Source organism: Cyprinus carpio, chromosome B17 (genome assembly GCF_018340385.1).
Source record: "Cyprinus carpio isolate SPL01 chromosome B17, ASM1834038v1, whole genome shotgun sequence".
Lineage (NCBI taxonomy): Eukaryota > Metazoa > Chordata > Actinopteri > Cypriniformes > Cyprinidae > Cyprinus > Cyprinus carpio.
The window spans coordinates 6,172,736-6,196,248 of record NC_056613.1 but is presented as its reverse complement, the minus strand read 5'-3'; the positions used below and the strand labels follow the sequence as shown (position 1 = coordinate 6,196,248).

At 35.2% G+C, this 23,513-nt stretch overlaps 1 protein-coding gene across 1 annotated transcript; it reads left to right on the top strand.

Moving 5' to 3' along the window:
- Positions 1 to 1,040: 1,040 nt before the first annotated feature.
- On the top strand, positions 1,041 to 23,262 carry LOC109076537 (melanoma inhibitory activity protein 2-like). The gene is given in 29 exon segments (XM_042743350.1): positions 1,041 to 1,306; positions 1,465 to 1,601; positions 1,753 to 1,845; positions 2,633 to 6,557; positions 6,721 to 7,029; positions 7,235 to 7,312; positions 11,605 to 11,753; positions 11,846 to 11,867; positions 11,992 to 12,080; positions 12,181 to 12,252; positions 12,381 to 12,491; positions 12,609 to 12,680; positions 12,766 to 12,870; positions 13,006 to 13,128; positions 13,679 to 13,784; positions 13,863 to 13,909; positions 14,114 to 14,204; positions 14,550 to 14,688; positions 14,794 to 14,895; positions 15,064 to 15,124; positions 15,591 to 15,626; positions 15,729 to 15,796; positions 15,888 to 15,958; positions 16,047 to 16,175; positions 16,907 to 17,032; positions 18,217 to 18,336; positions 18,671 to 18,723; positions 18,801 to 18,993; positions 20,007 to 23,262. Coding segments are annotated over 29 exon segments (6,918 nt in total). The 5' UTR covers positions 1,041 to 1,197; the 3' UTR covers positions 20,189 to 23,262.
- The last annotated feature ends 251 nt before the right edge of the window (positions 23,263 to 23,513 follow it).

Below are 23,513 nucleotides of genomic sequence, written 5' to 3'. Positions count from 1 at the left end.
CAGCTTTATGCATGGAGTGTTTAAGTATTAGTGTCAGAATTGTACGTTTTTAAGGAGCAACATTTGCCACTTCAGGGGCATCTTGTTTGAACTTCATGAGGTAATAATTTTTTCATGAGAAGCCATGTTATATTAGGTCAAACAGTAAAAATAAATGAAATAAAGCATAGAAATATCCATCTTATTTATAGACTGATATCTCAAATACGGTTTGTGCCGCTGGCAGAACTTCACTCTCTAGACCTTTGCTCAGTCAGTCACTCTTATCAGTAATATCTCCTTTAACAACACTGTAAACAGCACTGAGTTAATGTGTTAACCATATGCATCTTATTTGTTCTATTTAGTTACTCTTGTACTGAAAAGAGTACTCTGATCTGTTATATTCACTATAATGAAAAAGTTCTGAGCGGGTATCTTATTTATTGATTGCCGGTGGTTGTTATTGTGCTAATGAAAAACATGAAAATCCTACACTCTTTTAAAAAAAAAAAAAAAATCTGGATTCATGAGGAACCTTTACCATCCATGGAACCTTTCAACTGCACAAGAGTTACTTTATAGTGGAAAAAGATTCTTTAGATTATTATAGTGGTAAGAGTTTCTTTAGGTTTTTAAGAAGTTCTTCACACCAAGTAAAAGTGGCTATTTTAAGAGCTGTTCACTGAAAGATCGTTTGGGAACCAAACAATGGTTCTTCTATGGCATCACTGGGAAAAACCTTCTTTTAGAACCATTAAGAATGTACAGAATATTTTCTGTATTCATATTTGACTGCTTGTTTAATCTCATAGTTATAATCTAACACAGTTATAATTTAATGAGGCTAGTATTTCTTATGCCTGTTTCACAAGGTTTACTCACTATAATATTTCAGGTAAAATCCAAACAATGTAAAAGTATACTGCTTCAAGTAGTCTAATATTGTGAAGTCTTATCTGTTTGAATGTGGCTTTGGTCCAGTTTAAGTTTGTGATGTGGCGTGTGTTGATGTTAATGATTTACTGCCAGTAACCTCTAATCCAATCTCTGCCTGTCAGACTGTGATCTCCTTGTATTGGCTCATTCTGTGACAAGACCAAGGGAATGACATTTCGCCGGGACTTTGCCTGTCTTTCCCTCTGACTACTGGATTTGGAAATGCACATAAAGGAACTGATCTAATGAGATGAAGGGAATTGCTGGATAAATCCAAACATGGCAGCTGTATATGCATTCATTTTGCTTCATATTGTCTTTGGTTTTTTACACCAGGGTTTGGGTTTGATTTCAGACTACAAACTATGTGGAGACCCCGAATGTGAAAGTAAGATCATCATTTATGCTCATATAGTGTAAAAGAAAAGATTAGACTGAAACTGTGATGTGTGATTATTGTTTATCTAACGATTATATGGATTCATGCAAAATTCTGTGTTCAGGTTATTGCTTTCTTATCTTTAAGTTTGTATCCATTTCCTTCAGGCATGATAAGTCTGGTGCAGGCACAGAGAGACCATAGTGCAACAAAAGACTGCCGCTTTCTAAACTTCAAAAAAGGGGATATCATCACTGTTTACTACAAACTTACTGGAAAAAGAAATGATCTCTGGGCAGGAAGTGTGAGTACTCTTTTCTGGTTCTGTCTTGATTAAAAATATGCATGTATAAATCAATAAATTAAAATCAATATACAACATTTGTGCTTTAATCTGACATATATACCCTATTATTTGGTAATTTGTTTAATTCACAATATTTAACATTTTGCAGATAGAAAAGCTGTCTGGATTGTTTCCAAAAGATGCCATCAAGGTTGATCAACTGTTTATTGATGAAAAAAAGGAAATCCAGGTGCCGACCCAGGGACCAGGTAAAAAAAAAAAAAGTTTTTAATGTAATTAAAAAAAAATAAATAAATACATTTGTCAGGTAACCTACAAAATGTGTTTCATGTTATATGTCTACATCAACTGGTTTAATTTATTTAAAATTATCAAATTAACCTCAATACATTCATTTTGCAGCAAAAAAACTTGTAAAAAGTTGTAACAGATCTTTTCTTCTGTATGACATACACTCTTACAAATAAAGGTGCTTCACGATGCCATAGAAGAACCTTTTTGTCTAAATGGTTCGATAAAGAACCTTTAACATCTGAAGAATCTTTCTGTTTCACAAAAGATTCTTTGTGGCGAAAGAAGGTTCTTCAGGTTATAAAAAGGTGAGAAAGAGATGGTTCTTTAAAGAACCTTTGACTGAATGGTTCTTTGTGGAACCAAAAATGGTTCTTCTATGGCATCCCTGTGAAAAACCTTTTGAAGCACCTTTATTTTTAAAAGTGTATGTCATAATACAGAAGAAAAGATCTGTTACAACTTCCATTGCATTAGATCCATACATTAAATCAAATCAATATATTAGATTACATTCGCATCTTTAAGGCTTGGATAAGGTAAAAAAAAAAAAAACAATATTATTTTTCACTTTTTACAGTGTAGAGAATCTGATTTAAATAAGATGGCGTTAGCTTATGTTAACTCCAAAGAAATCCGAATTATCTGATAGAATTAATTCTGCCATGTATGCTGATTTGGTAAGAAAATTGACTACAAAGAACATAAATATTAATCATTGTAAATTCTCTCCTCAGGAATATGACTTTATCTGCTTTGATGATAATGGTGTAGTGATTGAGCGCAGCACTGAATTTGATGATCTGGAAGATTTGTCACAAGAAACCGATCTCAATGAAGTCCAAGATAAACCTACTGAAACAGAAGAGAGTGAACCCAGACAGATTTCTGTTAAAGATGTTTCTGATCAAAACAGCCCCAAGACGACAGAAAAAGGTGGGTCTTCCTGGATAGGCTCTGCTGTTAGTGGATGGTTTGGCAGGAATGAACAAATCAATGATGAACCACAGGATGAGATCGGTGAAGTATCCTTCAAAAGCAGAAAAATTGTGATGAATATTGAGGAGAACCATGTGAAGGAGAAGACGAATTCTGGAACGTTTGGGTGGATCAGGGGTGAACTCAACAATGATTTTGGGTTTGGAAACAAGGATCTAAAAACTGATACTCAGGACAATATTGAGAGCCCAACAAATGATGAAGATACCTCATCTCAGCAGGCTAGCTCCTGGAAAAGTATGGGTAGAGATGTATTGGACTTAAGTGAAGACAATCCTGAAGCTGCGACTAAACATGAAGCTGAGAAATCTAATGAAAACTCAAACATCAAGGATGAGAGTATTCTTAACCCGAGTCAGAACATGGGTATTGTTGACAACATACAGAGAGATGAAAACAACCCAGATGACAGTGTGGAAAATAAGGACGGTCCTTTGGAGGACAGGAACACAGAAAATGAAAAAGAAGAAGAGCAGGCGGGGTGGTACGGAAATATGTACAACAGAATCACAAACCTTTACAGAGAAGAGCAAACTAAAGATGATGAGGATGATGGAGGCAAAGATAGTTTGTCAGAAAGCCCTGGATCTGCTACAAATACTGAGAACACTGAAACCAAAGATTCAGAATCTAGTTCACAGTCCATATTTTCAGTCAACGGCCTGACATCAATGCTTAAGCTTCCTTTTCAGGCAGACACAGAAGTAAAGAGAGATGAGGAAAAGACAGAAAAGGAAGAACATCCAGGTATGGAAGACTTTGATGAGGAACAAAATAATAATGAGGATCAAGAAGAAGAAATGTTGACTGATATTGATGAACAGGACTCAAACCCAACAGACACTGATGTACTTAGTGTTGTAACTGATAACTTGGAACAACTAGATGAAGTATCGAATATGACAAAATACAGCACAGATTCACAAATCCTTGAGAAAAAGTCAGCAGATAATTTAACTGACGAAGTTCAAAGTGAAAACATTGCTGATTTTTTTGAGGGAAAGGTGGAGCAAGATAGGAGAGATGTGCAAAGTGATGAGGAAAAGACAGGAAAGGAAGAAGATCCAGGTAAGGAAGACTTTGACGAGGAACAAAATAATTACAAGGATCAAGAAGAAAAAGTGTTGATTGATATTTATGAACAGCACTCAAACCCAACAGACACTGATGTACTTATGGAAACTCAGTCACTGTCTAGTAAAACAACGACTTTAAAAGATAGCATTGCATCTAATAGCATTGAACAACTAGATGTAGAATCTAATATGACAGATGACAGCATAGATTCACAAATCCTTGGAACCAAGTCAGCAGATAATTTAAATGAAGATGTTAAACGTGAAAATGCTGATTTTTTCGAGGGAAAAGTGGAGCAAGATACAAGAGATGTGCAAAGTGAAGAGAAAAAGAAAGGAAAGGAAGAAGATCCAGGTAAAGAAGACTTTGATGAGAAACAAAATAATTACAAGGATCAAGAAGATAAAATGTCAACTGATATTTATAAGCAGGACTCAAACCCAACAGACACTGACATACTAAGTGAAAAAACAATGACTTTAAAAGATAGCATTGCATCTGATAGCATTGAACAAATAGACGTGGAATCTAAAATGACAGAAGATAACAAAGATTCACAAATCCTTGAAACCAAGTCAGCAAATGATATAAATGAAGAAGTTAAATATGAAAATAATGCTGTTTTAGAAGGAGCTGTAGAGAAAAATATGGAAAAGACAGTAAAGGAGGTAAATTCAGGTAAGGAGGACTTTATTGAACAACAGAATGTGAAAGATGTAGTTAAGCAAGAATCAACCACAAAGGATGTTGAATTATTTAGTGAAACTCAGGTTCTCTCTGATGAAACAATGACCTTAAAAGACAGCGTTGCCTCTGATGACATCAGAGATACAGATGGCTTTTCTAAAGAATCTAACGCCCAAAATGGTGATGAGGTTAAGTCTGCAAATACAAACGATAAAGTTATTCAGAGCAGGAACAACTTAGCTGATTCAGCTAAAGACATTTCAGAAGGCAAGTTGACACAAAGTCTGTCTGATCAAGGCAATTTAGACACTATCAAACAGCAAGAAAATGATTCTAATGAAACTAGCGCAGATCCTGTAACTGGTGCTAATACATCTGAACTGTCAGAGTCAGATATTCAAACAGGTACTCAGTTACATTATGAAAAAACACAAGAATCAAATGTTGCCGATTTGTACACTGACTCTCATATTGAAACTCTCACAACTGGTCAAAGTGTAAATGCAGATGTAAATACAGAACTGATTATGGATGCATTATCAGAATATAATAATGAAAAACAATTAGCTGAAGGCGAACAAGGTATATTGAAAGAAAATGAGTTAGTTATAGACAGAAAAGATGAATTAGTTGAGGCACAGTTAGATGAAGATCTACCAAAAGACATCACATTTCATCAAGAAAAGTTATCAGATTCAGAAGCATATGCAACGCAAATGAGCAATGAACATAAACTGGACACAAACATAGATCCTCTTGATGAAAGATCTTCTCCTAATCAGACTCTTGTGGCAGATGAATTAACTGTAACTAGTGAAGAAAATTTGCATTCAGAGCTTGAGTCGAATTCATCCCTAAATGTCACTGATTATAAGATGGATAATACCAGTGAATCGCATCATGAATCATTGGTGATAGAAAACTCAGGTATAAGTATTGTTAAGGATACTGATTCAGTAGGTAAATATGACGGTGAGGTTGTAGTTCATGAAGAGCAAGAGGAATCAGATACAGTTTCTGAACCTACAGAGAATTATTTTGAAAAAAAAGAGAAAGAGGATGACACACAAATCACACATGAAATTCAGACACAAGAAACACATACAAAAAGCCCATCGCTAAACACATCTGATGGATCTGGTGATTTAGAAGTTGCTGGTCATGATCCCAGTTTACCAGAAAATGCAGACATTGATAATATTCCTAACGCTGTGTCTGAAGACCCAGATGGCTATACAACTTCCACAGAAACAGAACTGACAAATGAATTCTTCTCAAAGAATGACTCAGTTCAGGATGGCAATAATAATATCATGCATGATCAAAATCAAAGTGAGCACAAAGAGGAGATTGACACAGCAAATAATGAGGATCATCAAACCAATTCAGAAAGTGTCACACGAAGGATGGAAAGTGACACAGGTGCCATCTGGGATCAAAGTGATGATGGTGACATGGCAGTGAAGTCAGAAGATGAAGAAGAACATAGTGATGAAGAACAGCCTGGAAACCTTGAAATTCAAGACAAAAAAACTGTCAATCAACCTACAGAAACCTCTAAAGAATATACAAACTTATATCCTCATCTGAGTGAACAGAATATTGAAGACCTTTTAGATTTATTTGGAGACCAGAAGTTGTCATGGCTGGATTCCAAAATGGGAAACACTAATGCAGGTCAAGATAATGATGACCTCGATGAACTTGGTGACTTTGAACAGCTGTTGGATTACCATATGAAGATGAACACCAAATTGGGACATATTCAACAAGATAACGGTTTTCCCAGCAAGGATAATGCTAAAGAATATCCAGTACTACAAAAACTGTTAACCCTCTTATCTTCTCTAAGAAAGAAATATTCACCAGTGATAACAGATAACAGTTTAGAAAGCCCAGGTACTGATGATTCGCACTGATAATTTTCGTAAATAATAAGAGCATGACAGATAATAGATTTCATAATTTCGGTGAATACAAGAACTTCTTTGTGATCTTATTTGAGTGATGGTAATGTAAAAGTTGTCAAATTTTCTGTAATGTTCCCTCTCTTTCCTCACAGGGATCAACAAAGATGACTGTGTTCATGAAGCATGTCTAGATGTGAATAAGAATTCACAAATCTCCACAACAGAGGTTGAAAATAATCAAGTTACCGAAGACAGAGCTGATATAAATGACTTGGGCAATCCTCAGAATGAGCCAGTCTCTGAGGAAAAGGACCTTTCAGCAAACAGAGCTAATGTGGAGGATGTTCAGACTGATGAGCAGGATATACAAAAGCATGAGGATTGGACATCTTCTGAAACCAAAAAAAGTACTTTCCAAAACCACGGCCTTATCTCTGAGGAGCATGTTGAATCACAGAAAGGTAATCACTTTTTTGGACTTAAAATTATTTACTTTTTAAAGGAGCAGTTCATCCTAAAATAAAAAAAAATCTATCATCATTTGCCTTTCCTCCTGTTGGTCCAAACCCCTCATGAAAAAACTAAGTTTTAAGGTGTGACATTTCACACATTACATATACATTGTAGATTATAAAAACATGTTTTGTTGTTGTTGTTTTATGACAGGTGAAGGGCAATTTCATCAGATGGCAGTTTTTGTTGAAGTCACAATTAATGAAATTGCATCTATAGTGGACAAGGTGAGTGTCTCGGGAAAAGTAGCCTGCTAAAAGTAGCCTGTCCCATGTTTATATATATATAAACTTTCATATATCCAGAATATATGAAAGTTTATATATATATATATATATATATATATATATATATAAACATTCATATATTCTGGATTCATTACATGTAAAGTAAAACATTTCAAAAGTTTTTTTATTTTTATTTTGATGATTTCATTCTCATGAAAGTCAAAAATCCAGTATCTCAATATATTAGACTATTTACATTTGAGTTTCATTAAATGACTATCCCTACAGAATAAATTCTGGGTATCTCTTGTTCTTTGAAACCACAATAATGGGAAAGAATGCTGACTTGGCAATGGTCCACAAGACAATCACTGACACCCTCCACAAAGAGGATAAGTCACAGAAGGTCATTACTGAAAGGGCTGGCTGTTCACGGAGTGCTTTATCAAAGCATATTTAATGCAAAGTTGACTGGAAGGAAGAAAATTGGTAGGAAAAGGTGCACAACCAACAGGGATGACCGCAAGCTTGAGAATACTGTCAAGCAAAGCCAATTCAAAAACTTGGGAGAGCTTCACAAAGAGTGGACTGAAGCTGGAGTCAGTGCATTAAGGCCCCGATATACTTCAAATGAAGTTCGTTTTCGTTCTTTGTTTGGGGGCAAAAAGAAGTTCGAAAAGGCTGAGTGATGGTATAATGTTTCCGAACTTTACAACACCCCTGCGCTGCTGGAGATTAATGTAAACGTGTCGCGACACTCGTGTGTATCCCCTAAACAAAACAACGATGAAAATAAGAAATGTAGGCAATCTAGGTGTGAGACGGGCACTGATAGCCATAATATTTTAGACAAAAGAATAATGATTAGCAGCAGTTCAGAGTCAAGTATCCTGTTTGCAATACAAAAGAACGATTCTATTTCCATAATCAGTCCTTTATGGGAAGTGTGAATGGCTCATAGTCTGAAAACTTTAGCAAGATGTGGAAAAAAAAGAGCCAGTTTGTTAGTTTTTTTTATTAGTGTTCATTTATTATATTAAACTATTGTTACACCTTTTTATATTTTATGTGGTGTCATGATTTACTTTTGATAAAAACAAAGGTTTATTATGGTATGTTTGTTTGGCATTTAATTTATTGTATACCCTTTAAATTTGCTTATTGAAAGAACAGCAGCAGCAGTATGGTGGAACATTTATTTGAAACACATGTATTTGGTACTTGCTACCTTATATCTTTACTCTTTCCTTTCATTCTTTTCATTGATTTGGAAAACTTCTCTCGGCTGTTTCTCTGCGTCGCTTTTTGCATAACTTCAGGTCGTCGACACCAAGCTTCATTGCAGTTTCTTCCTAGGAATTAAATGCTTTCTCTGAATCTTTAAAGTCTCTCCACGAGCGATCGTACAGGTGTGGATATATTTGTGCCAGCTCAGCTATTCGACACTCCAGTGTATTCAGGAGATGTTGTTCTCCTCTCGGACCTCTGATGAATGAGAAACGAACTGGGGGAAAAAAAAAACGCAAATCAAAGAAGGTGGAGTTTCAGGACACACCCACTGACTGCGTAACCGCCACTGACCAATGGAAGCTCAAAAGTGTTTAGGAGCCAAAACGGTCAGCTGTATCGAACTGCCGAAACAAACTCAAAACGAACTTTGTTTCGGCCTGATTTTGTTTGAAATTATGTCATATGAGTTCGTTCTTCGATTTTATTTAAAGTATATCAGGGCCTTTAAGAGTTACCACACCCTGACGTCTTCACGAAAAAGGACTACCAAGCCACTTCTGAAACAGAAACAACATCAGAAACATCTTAACTGGGCTAAGGAGAAAAAGAACTGGACTGATGCTCAGTGGTCCAAAGTCCTCTTTTCAGTTAAAAGTAAATTTTGCATTTCATTTGGAAATCAAGGTCTGGAGTCTGGAGGAATACTGGAGAGGCACAGAATCCAAACTGCTTGAAGTCCAGTGTGATGTTTCCGAAGTCAGTGATGATTTGTGGTGCCGTGACGTCTGCTTGTGTTGTCCATTGTGTTTTATCAAGTCCAAAGTCAATGCAGCCGTCTACCAGGAGATTTTGAAGCACTTTATGCTTACATCTGCAGACAAGCTATAGATATTGCTGTGCTTGATTGGCCAGCAAACATGTCTGTTTAGCAAATCCTTTTTTAAATATTTTTTTTTTTTTACTATTGATCTTAGGAAATATGCTAATATTCTGAGATACTGGATTTTTGACTTTCATGAGCTGTAAGCTCTAATCATCAAAATGAAAAAAAATTTTTTTGCATTTTTTGAAATGTTTTACTTTACTTTCACTTTACTTAAAAAAAACAAAAAAAAATCAAAATATCACTTTTTAAAAAAATTCACAAAAAAATATACTGTATATATACAGAGCTTGTGTTGGAATAATTTTAAAATTATATATATATATATATATATATATATTATATATATATATATATATATATATATATATATATATATATATATACTTAAAACATTGATTGCATATTCAATTAATTCTGAAAGGCTATATTAATATAATTTATTATTATTATTATTATTTACCTTTTAATTATGTTTATTTTATGTATATCCGTGTTTTATATCGGTGTTTTAACCTACACGTGCAGTAAAAGTGAATCTAAATTTACACATTCCCCAAATTTTACACGGAAATTAAAAGCTCATATAACATTTCGTTTAGCTCCTGAGGATAATAATCAACATTTTCTGAAGCTACTTTATGTTCAAATTATTTTTTAAAGTGTTTAACGCAATATATTGTACCCTATTTGAAAACCCTATTTTCTGTCTTGACATGTAGCCAAAAAGTGTAGTATTTTGCAGTCAAGGCAAGTTAATTGATATTGAAAAATACGTCTCTACAACTAAATAACATTTAAAACCGACATAGGTGATAAATAAATATATATTAATGCAGACACAAAGGTTACTTAAGTAGTAACGTTAATTTTGAGTTGAGTTGAATCCAGACTTGAGCTGCTCAACCGGTCTCTGGATCAATGACCTTTGTTCATAGAGATATATTTAACTTACACACCCACTAATGAAACATACTTACCCATATTTTAAACCATGACGTTTCATAACTACCTCATGACAAATATTTTTGCGTGTACGCTTACTGGCTAATTCCTCAGTGTAGAATACGCCTGTCTCTTTAAAACTCAAACGGAACGTTGTGGCATTCAGCAATTGGTGACGTGTGGAAGAAACCGTGACTCTTGTAGGGGTGTTCAATTTAGTGGATTTTACGTTTTTCGCATAAAATCAAAATATTATTGTTTTATATAGCAAAATAATTTTTGTTTTCTCTAAAATTAATATTTAAACAAATATCACTTAAGTTCGGTTTAAATTTTCGAGACATAACATCATATGCTTTACGAATCCTCCCTAAAACACAAGAGTGCGCTCTTCCTCTCAGCGCAGTGCGCACTAGCAGTCAGAGTAGAGTAGCATCCGGCACCATGGCATAATAACAGATAAATGAACAGATTATAGAATATAGAATAACTCAGTTTGAATATAATCATGGCAGACGAATTTAAGGCCGAGTCGGTCGTCACAGAAGCGACTGACATTGAAGGAGCAGCGAAGATTTACTACACACTCGCCGTGGAGAAAATCAAAGATGTATGTGGCACAGTGTGTATGATGAAACAGCGTTACATTAGTGCAGGTGTCATATATATTTCTATTAAGTCAGCTATCATAGTTAACAGAATTAATTCTAGTGCGGTATTTACTAGGGTTAGATTAGATGTATACTGTGTAAACCGTTTTGTATTAAGACATATAGCTGGTTAGCATTGAAGCACCTGGTACTGTACATGTTGCTCATTTCATCGTAAATAACCATTGATTTGTGTGATTGTGTTAAACTTATCTATTTTAAAACGTTTAAAATGTACATTTGTTAGAAACCTTTTAATAGTTTTGATTTCCTGACTGTAAAAGTTATATAACAGTAAAGTTAAAAGTGCTCAAATATTCTTTGCAAAAATGTGTGATATAAATATTCACTATTATTATTGCTACTTTAAGAAATAATAATGAACATTTATGTGAGACTACTAAAAATTGTGTCTGTGTATGATCACGTGAATGGGGTTTTAGGTTCTTAGAACATCCTGTTTAAAAGCATCTGTCCACTTTTGTATGTGTGTGTGACAGAGAGAGGGTAAACGAAAGCTTTATAATGTGAAAGCTTGTACAGTTGTTTAATTTATACTTCTCTTTTTCTTGAGAATTCATATATCAGTTTAACTTCTGTGTCTTAGGTTGTGTCTTCGTCCTGATGATATCCGGCCCGGTCCTGACTTATATGGACTGCCATGGGAAGCTGTGGTTTTCACTGGATTTTTAGGTTTATTCACACTGCTTCTGTTCAGCTGCAGGTTCATTCATTCTGTAAGTCATGCATTACTGCTACATAAAAAAAATCACATTTTATGAGTGTTATCATTTCACTAAATAAGCTTTGTTTCTGTTTTGTTCTGCAGATCAGAAGTCGGTTATATGCAAGTGAGTGTTTTTCCAGCTCTTTATCGCCTTTAAACCTATCCCCATTATCTGTTCATTATCTGTCCTCATTAACTGATTTCCACTGTCAGCTCTCAAATGATCCTGTCTTTTGATTTGTTTGCAGGTAAAGAGAAGCAGATGGCGCAGAAAGTGGCTGAACTTCTTGATGAAAAATGCAAAGTGCTGGAGACATTCAGTGAGGTTAAACAGAAGGTGAGAAATTCTGTTATATGTTCTAATCACATAATATACATCCATACTTGTATAAATGCACTGCTGAATCAGTCCATCTAAACAATGTCTGTCTCAACAGTTTGACAAACTAGAGTCCACACTACAGAACAATGGCATGTCTGCACAAGCTGCAGAAAAAGACAATTTAGAGGTAAGATGGTCATTATGGTCTCAAATCTTCCTGTTAAAAAACATGCACTTACAGTACTTAGCTTACTGATGTTTATAAATGTTTCTCCCTAACCACTGGTTTCCTAATCCAAATTATACTGCCCTCAGGTGGCGTCACAGAAGCTTGAACAATCAAATGCACAGATGAAAAAGGAAATAGAGAGGCTGCAAGATGAGCTATCCCAACAAAACAAAGCAAGAAAACTGCAAGAGGATCAGGTGATGTTGTCATACACACAGATACACTCACTTTACATTTCCAAACTACGCTCTTCATGCTCGATGCCCATTATGTTGTCTGTATCTGTCCTAAAGGCTGTTATATTGGTTTTACAGCTTGCTGAACTCGAGCAGATTTTAAGAAATTTAGAAGAGGAATCTAAAGAACGAAAGTCCCAGTTAGAACAGGTATTGACTATGTATATGACGCATGTTTCAGTCATATTTCCTTTGAAAACGCTTTAACATTTTAAGTTATCTGTTTCTCCTGTAGGACAACACAACACTAAAGATCCATGAGATCAACACAGAGCGACTGCAGAAGAACCTGCAGGCGGCCAAAGAAGAGCATGCAATGCTGCTCGAGAGTAAAGCACAGGTGAGATCTGTGTTAGGGTACTTAGTTTGGAGAAGATGAACAGATCAATAAAATCACTGTAATGCAAGCCGCTTCATGGCTTACTGCCTAAACATACATGTGACATGAGTACCTATGTGTTCATCGCTCATACAGCTGGTGCAGGAGGCAGAGGACTGGGGTGAACGTCTCGGTGAGCTGGAGGAGGAGATGAAAATGTGTGAAAGATCACATACTAGCATGCTGGAGGACTGCGCTAATAAAGATGATCGCATCAAGGTACAAAACACACCAGAAAAATCACACCAGACTCAGAAAAAAAGTATCTTAGTATATATTCAGTAAATATTTCACCAAATAAACGATAAAAAATTACAAAAACTCTTGAATAAAATTTATTTATTTAATTTATTTAATATTACTTAAAATAACTTATGTAACAGGGTTGTATATATATATATATGTGTGTGTGTGTGTGTGTGTGTATATATATATATATATATATATATATATATATATATATATATATATATATATATATATATATATAAAATATAACATTGTAAATGTCTTTAATTATAACAAATAATTTCTTTTTAAAAAAAAGGTTTTCTGAGCCCAAATGGTAGTGAATGTGATATAATTAAACTATATATATGTTAAATAATAATAAAATATTTTCTTAAATAGATTATATTTATTTAAACTTTACTATTTTAAAACAGAAAATGATTAATTGACTAAGCAATTTATTGCAGACAGTCTAGTGCACAACATGGTAAAACTACATTTCTTAAAAACTATTTTTCCATTTCTTTTCTTATATCAGTCACTCACGGAGTGCCTATTGAAGATGCGAGATTGGTATTCTGAGGACGAGAGCTGCGTTGACGGCAGCACTAATGCAGCTGGAGCTGAGAATGGAGACAGTTCAGGTACAAACTCGAGGTTCATATGGGAATATTGTTAGGTCTTGAAATATCATCTCATATGTTTTTTTATTGTGCTTGCAGATTTCCATCAGATGCAAAAAGTACAGAAACTTATTGAAGCGGCCAAGGTATTCCTACTGAAATCTGAAACTTAGTGAAGCACCTAGATTCCACAAATGACTGCCAGACATGCTGTCAAGTATGGCAGCTCGCTGGGGTTTGAAACACAACCCTTCTGTGTCAGATTAAATAAATAACATCTGTCTACATCCAGAATATGCTGCTAACACACATGATGCTGTATAAAAGTTTATTCCTCCTCTTTGTCACAGATGAGTGCAGACTTGAAGTCCATGGAGGAGGACAAGAACAGAGTGTTTGCCAAACTCGCAGATGAAATTAAAGCCAAAGAAGATCTCAAAGGTAAAACTTTGGTTCCACTAGAGTTGAAACAGGTGCTGATGCATGAACCTTTTAATTTGATAAATTAGTACATTTTGATTGATTGTAGAAAGACGATGTGACTTATTCATCCATAGTGGGAATCTTTAGGCACGTTAAGGTTTTATTTTCAGTTGATTTGGAATCTTATCTTACTGAACTAATCATAACATCACAACGTGTTTGCTTTCCTACATGATTTTACAGGAAAACACCTGCTCTTCAAATATTGTGAGCCATAAAAATGGATCTGATTTGCTTTGGCCTGATTATATCAAACATGATCTTTCAGACTGTAAATGAAGACTTGTTTCTCTGTATTCTCAGAGGGGATCAAACAGCTTGAGGAGCAGAAGGAGGTGTTGGAATCAGAGAGTGCCAGCTATGCTAGTGAAAGCCAGAAACTCCAGCAGAAACTCCAGATCATGACTGAGATGTACCAGGAGAATGAACTCAAACTACACAGGTTTGGACCATGGAAAATCTTCATCTTCCACTCACTGTACTTTGCAGTGTCTTTTTATTGGAAATTCAAATGCTAATAATTCAATTATTTCTGTACTCTTGTCAGGATGTTGACAGTGGAGGAGAAGGAGCGCTTGCAGAAGGAGGAGAAGCTAAACAAGGCAGGAAAGAAGATCAGTCTTGCTACAGAGGAGCTCCACACTTACAGGTCAGAGCAACTTGTATCGCACACATGAGGAAGTTAAGTTAAGTATGATATAGCATGTGATAAAATCAAAGGAAATTGTCTCTGAGAAGGGCAGGAAACATGATGCAAGTTGAATGTTCACCAAAACAGGAAGTTTACATTATAGTCTCTTTCACTATGTTTATATAGACAACGAGCCAGAGACCTAGAGGAAGAACTGGAAAGGACCTCACAGGCCTACAAGAATCAGGTGACACACTAGTAATGCTGGATAGAGTTACAACATCTCTACATGATTTATATTGATACAAGTTCCTCAGTTACACAAAATGTCAATTGATGAAATTGTTGGTAGATTTTGGAACTGACATTAGGGGGAGACATACATCCTTATATCAGTCTATCATTATGATATAGAGCTATGTGACTGATATGAGGATGTGTAATTCATAATTAATTATTTTAAATAAATATTTATTATATAAATTATTCTTTTTTTTTCCTACCACAAATAAGACTTGTATGTGTGTACGAGGATGTATAATAAATAAATTTATATTAAAAATATAATTTATAATTTAAATATGTATTATATGAACTATTCTTTTACCACCACAAAAGAGAGTGATTTCTCATAAATATTGATATAATATCAATTTATCATTTTTATATGTAAATATTTATTATATATGTTTGTTCTTTTTTTTTCCTACCAGTTTGCTTCTCATGAGAAAAAGGCTCATGATAACTGGGTAAGTTGTTTTCAGACCACTTATATTTGAGCCATACCAGTCATCAGTAGCTTTATTGTGTCAGATGTTATTTTTATATTGTTCCTATTTTCTGTGTTCTAGCTAGCCGCAAGGGCAGCAGACCGAGACCTGGCTGATGTCAAGAGAGAAAATGCTCATCTCCGCCAGAAGTGCGTTTGACTATAGAGTATTTTACTGTGCTGTTTTATATACAGGAGAACCTGTATTTATCCATACATATCAATGCGTTTACTACTGCAGGCTGACTGATGCCCAATTCAAGTTTGAGATACTTGAAAAGGATGTACGAGAGGGCAGACCTTTATTTAGAGGTCAGATACTTTCCACTTCCCTTTGGCTCGTACATGTCTATGTTTAAAATGGTTTTAACCTTGAGGTATGCATTTCCCCATCTCACAGGTGAAAGATCTCCATATGGACCCTCTCCTCTCAGCCGACCATCCTCAGAAACACGGCCCTTCCTGTCCCCTCCTACACTAATGGACGGACCCCCTCGACTCTCACCGCAGTTTATGGGTCCAGGCAGAGGTGATAAACACACATCCTTCCATTTTAATTCTGGGAAAAGTCTCCTAGCTTGTTTGCATTGTCAGTCTTTAGTTTAGCATGGTTTTCTAGTAGTATTCTGTATGTGTCTGTGTAGCTCATGCATGAATCCTGTTGACTTCCCATAAGATGTAGTTAATATGTTTGCATTAGGGGTGTAACAGGTTTGATTTCTCACAGTTTGGTTTGTGTCACAGTTTCAATATGGTTTGGTAAATAAAAGCTACCTATACACTACTGTACAAAAGTATGGGTCAGTAAGTTTTTTTTTTTCTTTGAGAAATTAATACAATATTATACAATATGAAATTATTCAGCAAGGATGCAAATAAATTGATCAAAAGTAAAGACATTAATAATGCTGCTACATTTTTTATTTTTAATCAATTCATTTGATACTCAAAAAATATTTATTACCTAATATTAAACTGTTTTTCAACATTGATAATAATAACAGTGTTTCTTGAGCAGCAAAATAATGTGACACTATAGTCTGGAGTAAAATTAAAGTTTAAATGCATACCACTAAACTTTTGGTAGAAATCATTCCCTAAGTTTGCATATAAGTCTTTTTGTGTTTCATTACCCTCGTTAATATTTCGTTGGTTGTCTCCCTTTCCTCCCTTTTCTATTCTTAATTTCCTCAAACATTTTTATGTGCCTTCTCTCTCCACTCCATTCATCTTCCTTCACTCTCACTGTCACATAATCAGCATCCCGTGGCGTGGTAGAGCCCCCTAGTGGTGGGCCAGACTTTGAGCGGAGTGGCCCTCACTCTGATAGTGGCTCACTGTCTCCCTCCTGGGACAGGGAACGCAGGGGCCCTCCCCCCCATCCAGGTACAGTGATGTTCCCACTGCTGTGGCTGCCCCGTAGCAGGAGGAAATACTTCTCTAGCTCTCAATGATCAAGAATTATTGATGGAAAAACTATGAGCACATTAACATGACTGCCCATTTTTTATAACATGTTAACAGTTTAGCCAGACATAACAGGTCTTTTAGATTTAAAGGTACAGTGAAGCAAAAAACACTGTTTATTTCTAATGATCAGATAGGGAGGAAATGGTTGCACAATAAAAACTTTTTAAAAAAAACTTTTTAAAATATCAAAAAACATAAAACTTGACATTTTACAATATTCATTCAGCCTAAAATAACTGTCATCTTCATTCAGTATCACTAATTAACTGTCATGTGCCTGTAATTTAGCCAACAGTGTGAGGTGAGAGGCGTTTCTGTTACTGAAGCTCAAGCTCAGTTATTCAGAGGTGGCTGTGAAGCGCTGACTCAGCTGCACAGCTCATTGAAGAGTCACAGAACTGGGCGTTTCTAGATGTTTCTGTGATTTTGGCCTGTATGTCAAGCTTTGTCCCACTGCCCCCTGCTGCTCCTCACTGTTGGGCCGAATGCTGTGGACTAAATGTTCAGAGCAGTGATTAGTTATTTCACACTGTGGCTGTGAATAGCACAGAACATCACTGTATTTTTTTTAGTGTCATTATCATCATGACCATTCTTTTTTATGTGTAGTGAATCATTCCTATTCCATCCTCTGTGTTCATGGGCCAATCATTTTCAAATGTTTATTTTTGTTTTTATTTGTAATGTATAACGTGGTTCGAAAGGATCTTGAATTTGGATAGTTATATGTATAAATAATCACTATATATTTAAAAAGATATAATTTAATTTATGTTTTCATTTTATAAATTCATTTTTTTTTTTTCAAATAATTATTTGTAAGGTTTTATTAATTGTAATAAATTATAATTTTTTCTGATCCTGTAGAAAGTGTTCGAAAGGCTCTTGAGAATTTTAGAATATTGAGTATAATAATATAATACAAAATTATTTATATATGTTTCTGATTCCCTATTAAAATATAAAGGCTCTAGTTTATTTATAATAAATAAATAAATGTAATTAAAAATATTTAATATTACATTACATAAATTATGATTTTGATAATAGATTTAATGTATTTTATATAAATATTCTTTTTTTAAATGTGTTTATGAAAGGTCACCCTCTCCCAGACCCGGGTTTGCCCTTTAGGAGGCCTCCTCCAGGTCTGTATCCTATGGGACCTTTGCCTCCTAGACCTCCACTTCCTCCTGAGCCATACTTTGGTGAAAAATCAGGTGAGTCTTTCCATGTGTCTTCCTCTACAATATGTTTGACTTCTCCTAAAGGTCATTTGTACCTGTGGAATTATAAGTAACCCATATGACTCACATATACAAACCTAATAGTAACTTAGTAACTAATACTGAATAACTAAGGTACATATTCTCATAGTAATGTAATGTGGCAGAAACTCCCTGCTGATTTGTTTTCATGTAGCGCATGTAATAGCATTATCGAGGCATGAATGAGCGCTTTTTTTTTTTTTTTTTTTTTTTAGCAATCTTTAAGAATTCAATTCAAATGAAAATGTAAGATCCTAAGAGTATTTATCCTTTCTTTTTACCCCAGATTCATCATTTCTAAGAAACAGCTCATCCATCAGTGACAATGAGAGCAGAGAAGTGAGTAAACCTCCGATTGATGAGGAAAAACTTGTCGTTCTTTGACATGCCCATAACTAAAATGTGTCTTCTCACAGGGCCCTCACTCAATGCCTGGTGACATGAGATTGCCCCCTGATTCAAATTCAAGAATGGGGCCTTCTCCTGGCCCCCCATTAATGGGAATGCCCCCACTGATGGACCCTAGGGACCAACACTTCCCACCCAGGGGCCCTTATGGACCTCCGGAGTTCTTTCCCCTTCGTGGTCCTGGTGGTCCCCCCATAGGCAGTAAGTTAACTCTTTCCACTCGAAATGTTTGTATTATCACATCTTGAAGAAACTGTGAAAGTGCAGCATATTTAACTTCTGCAATGTGACTTTTTCACAAATTAAATCCATATTTATTTGGGACATGATTTAGGGAAAGACTTCATTTAGTGATTTAATTGATTATATTACACATTTTAAAAGTTGATATTATTGGTTAATGTTTTGATTTATTAAAAGATAAAAAAATATATTACACATTTTAATTTTGTCATTTGATTTATTAAAAGATAGGACTCAGCTACTTAATTTTTATATTTGCAAATTTAGTTAAAGTAAAGTAAAGCTAACAACATGGTTCCCACGAACATTAACATTTTGGAAAAAAACATGAACTTGGAATTATAAGTGCTATTTCCAGTAGTGATGCATAAATATTAAAATTTTGGTCAATATTGATAATAGTTGCAAAAAAAAGGATGTTTAATGGGACATGTTTTAGGGAAATGCCTTGTTTTTGTGATTTGATGAAGTTGATATTGGTTAATATTATTTTTTAAATCATTTTAATATGTAATTTCATTTTTATTTTAATTACACATTATCTAATTTATTATTATTATTACACATTTTAATTTTTGTCATTTGATTTATCACAAGATAGGACTTACAAATTTATGAAATCATTTATTAATTTATTTATAGATTTATTTATAGGAATTTGAGGTAGCATCATTTCAGAATTTTCTGTCCGATTATTTAAAACTGCCTTAATTCAAATAGATTTTTTGTAATAGTAGTATTAATAATATCATAACAAATTTATATATATTTCAATTATAATTAAATTAATACACACATTAATTTATTTAAAATTAGATAGGACTCACTTGGATTTTTTTTAAAACACTGTTTAATTATTTAATATATAAATATATTTATAAGAATAGGCTGCATCACATCAGGGTTTTTCAGTCTGATTATTTGAAAGTGTCCCAGTACAAACTGATAAGCTTTATTACTGTTTCCATTAGTGCGAGGGCCACCTCCCCCGGGAATGTTTCCCAGAGCTCCGATGGTGCTCCCTCAACATATGGGCTATCTGCCACAAAGACCTCTGTCTGACAGCTTCCCCCCGAGACCGCCACCCAGACCCTCCCCACCGGGCAGCGAGCAGCCCCCCAACCAGTCGCCCTCTCCTCATGATGTCATCTGATCGCTCATGCGCCTTTCCTCTCCAGCAAACTGTTTCTGACTTCCTGTTGTTGTGCTCAGGGGGTGTTTCCTTTGATATGTAACCACAGTCGCCTTGTGGCTATCTCTTACTTCAGTCTTAGTTGAAAGCGCAAGCATGGCACAGGGTGAAGCACTTACCACTGGTTATAATATTATGAGGAAGAAGTTGATGTCTGTATTTCAGGTACAGTGTAAGTGTGCAGCCTTTGTGAACCTGTAGGTAAATTGGAAAAAGTCAATGAGACTGCCTTTTAAAAGGATTACAGGTGCTCAGGTTTGTGATGGTCTTGTACTTTTTTTTTTTTTTTTTTTTTTTTTAATTGAAGGTAGTTGATAAAAGGTCCTCATATTTGTCAAACTGTATATATAGAAAGTCTAAGTATATATTGTGAATAAGATGCTTTTGAAACAAGACTTTAGTAACTTGACAAATCTAACAACTCAGTCAAAAGAACAGTTCATGTAGCGTATATATTTATAGTTTCCTCTAATAACAACTCATGCCTTAAAATAGGTGGTCTGTTGAACTTATGTACATTAATAATAAAAGATGTAATTTGAAAAATATTGGATTTTTTGCTGAGACAGTGCTAATGCGTGAAAAAAAAAGACCAGTAGAGGTGCACAAATAATAAAATTCTGGTTGATAAAAGTTTGTTATGCCTGATAACTGCATAAAATTAACTAAAATATTAAACAAAAATAAATCATTTAAGTGCTTCAAATGAACTGAAATGATTCCCTGACAAGCAGAATTATGTATTCATTCGTTTTATGCTATAATCAAAATAAAAATTATATAATCAAAAATTTCACAACTCTGGTTTAAAAAAAAAAAAAAAAAAAAAAAAAAGTGAGAAATTACTATGTTTCCATTCAGTCTCGTATTTTGAAGCATTCAGAGAAAATAAAAAAATAAAAAAATGCACTATACATCACAACTGCATGAAACAGAGACAACATTGATTTTTCTATGCTTTTATTTTACCGATTAAAAGAAAATGCATTCGTTCAACATTAATTCAAATCAACATTCGGCTGGTTTACCCAATATCTGTCAGTTAAGTTTTTCAAAGATTTTCATTCTTTATCGTGGAACCTCAAGATCACTTTCTCTCATTAAAATCTTCCCACCTGGCATGTTCACACCTGTGCCAGAGTACTTCCTGTTTGCAGATGTACATATAAAATCCAATGCTATGTGCTCACCGGAGACAAAAAAGTAGACAGAACACACCTGCCCAAATATTTAAACATTTAAGATGGTAAAACCATTTTTGCAAAACGACGCTTATAAACTTTTTTCAATGTTCATAAATAGAACCCGGACATGTGTTGCATAAAAGTATATACGTTGATATATATACACATATGCACGTTTATGTTATCTTATTTAACTCCCCGTTAAGTTTATAAGGTAGCAGCGTGGTCTTAGCACTGCTGGTGCCCCATGATGGCCACTTCTTTATTGCAAACTGTCCTGATTTTAAACAAATGCACAACATTCGTACCACTTATAACTGGGGCCTTCTGGCCAGTCTCATAGAGACCATGTCTGTAACCCACGGTCGCCCCTGAAACTGAGTTGGCTTCCGAAGAATCAAGATCTTAAAACAATAATAATAACAATAATAAGGCCAAGTTTCATTGCAAGTTAGGTTATTTCCATTTGAGTGACAGAAAAAGAAAAGAAAAATCCAAAAGAAAGAAAAACGAGTAGAGAGCCATTGGATCGTATGCATTCCTTTTGCATAGTTTTTGACTTTGCCGTTAACGCAAGCCGACCAGAGAGAGAGAAAGAGAGACCTGCAGTGGAAACTCGGGACGGTTCGTTTTTACCAAAGGCTGGCGTGAGGTTGATAATCGGTAAGGTAGCTGTCGTCTCAGATGGGGTCATAGCAGCCCTCTTCCTCCTCACTACGAGATTGTGAAATGCATATAACGTTTAAGAAAGAAAAAAAAGTAATAAAACTGGGATCCAACTGAGTTGTAACAACCGACTGGTCGCATCGATCGGGAATAAAAACCTACACTTGCTCGCTCTCAAATGGCTCAAGAATTTCATAGTAGGACCAGTCGAAAGCTGATTACAGGATCCCGCCCCTGCCCGAACCGAAACAGAACAGAATAAAAGAGTAAAAAAATAATAATTTCATGCAGACATTTGGCCATTTTAGTTTGTTTTAGCTCCCCAGTGGAATGTTCCTAACACGTCTCATAGCAGCTTATAGGTCTGATAGAACCAACCTTGATTTTCAATAGTTAAATTACATTCACTCTTCACAGTGAAACAGGTGCATTGTAAGAGAGATCTGATGTATGTTGACCAAAGCCACAGCACAGCTGTGGACCACCATCCAAGTCCAACCATTAGTACATTTATCTAATAGTAGTTGTCGTAATACAATAGTAGTAGTACATCTCGGCCCATCAGCCATTGGCCCTGCCCTCTGCCAGCATGCGGGCACTTAAAAAAAAAAAAAACCTTTAAATTAATCGTATCACCAGTATCTTTGGCAGATGATGTGCTGACAGAAGTTAAATCCAGTGACTTTGTTAAGAAGATTCTTTGTTAATGGAAACTTTCATGGTGAGAGGCCTGAGCTATTTGACTCTGTTTTGTTTCCTCCACACGTCTAACAGTAACCCTGAGAATGGCTGTTTCCTGTTCACTGCTGAGGAAGTGGTACGCTTTGTACGGAACACACACCTTCTCTGATGGATGCACTTTTTGAATGTTTACACAACACACTCACACACACACATAGAGAGATTGCAAAGAAAACCGAGACGAAAACACTGATGCTATGTCTTTGTAACGCTTCGCAGACTTGGTCGACTGGGAACGAACGGTGACGGGGTTTTGAAATTAAAGCTATTCTGGGTTTTAGGCACGGTATGAATGCTTTAGCAGTTTGTAACGCGTCGTACACTGTCGTTCTCCGCTCAACTCAAGTCGTTCGGCAAAATCAATGCACGACGAACAAGCTCCGAATTAAGAACACACTTATTGAAATCATTTTTTGGTGCTGTACCAAGTAGAACTTTTTGAAATGAACTAAAAAAAAAAACACAGAATCCTGGCACACGTTTAAGAGCATTCCGACATATTCATTACAGCGTGTTTGGCACCTATGTCAACGCACCTGAAAACAGCATTTTTAGTCTGTGGTTTATTCGAAAAGGGAGTGAATTTAACAGATTTTAAACCACAACAACCCTTTTTGCGTTCTGTGCCACCAACCACGAAAATCTGCCGTTTTCATCAATGTTGACATGGGTACCGAAATAGGTTGTAAACTTGT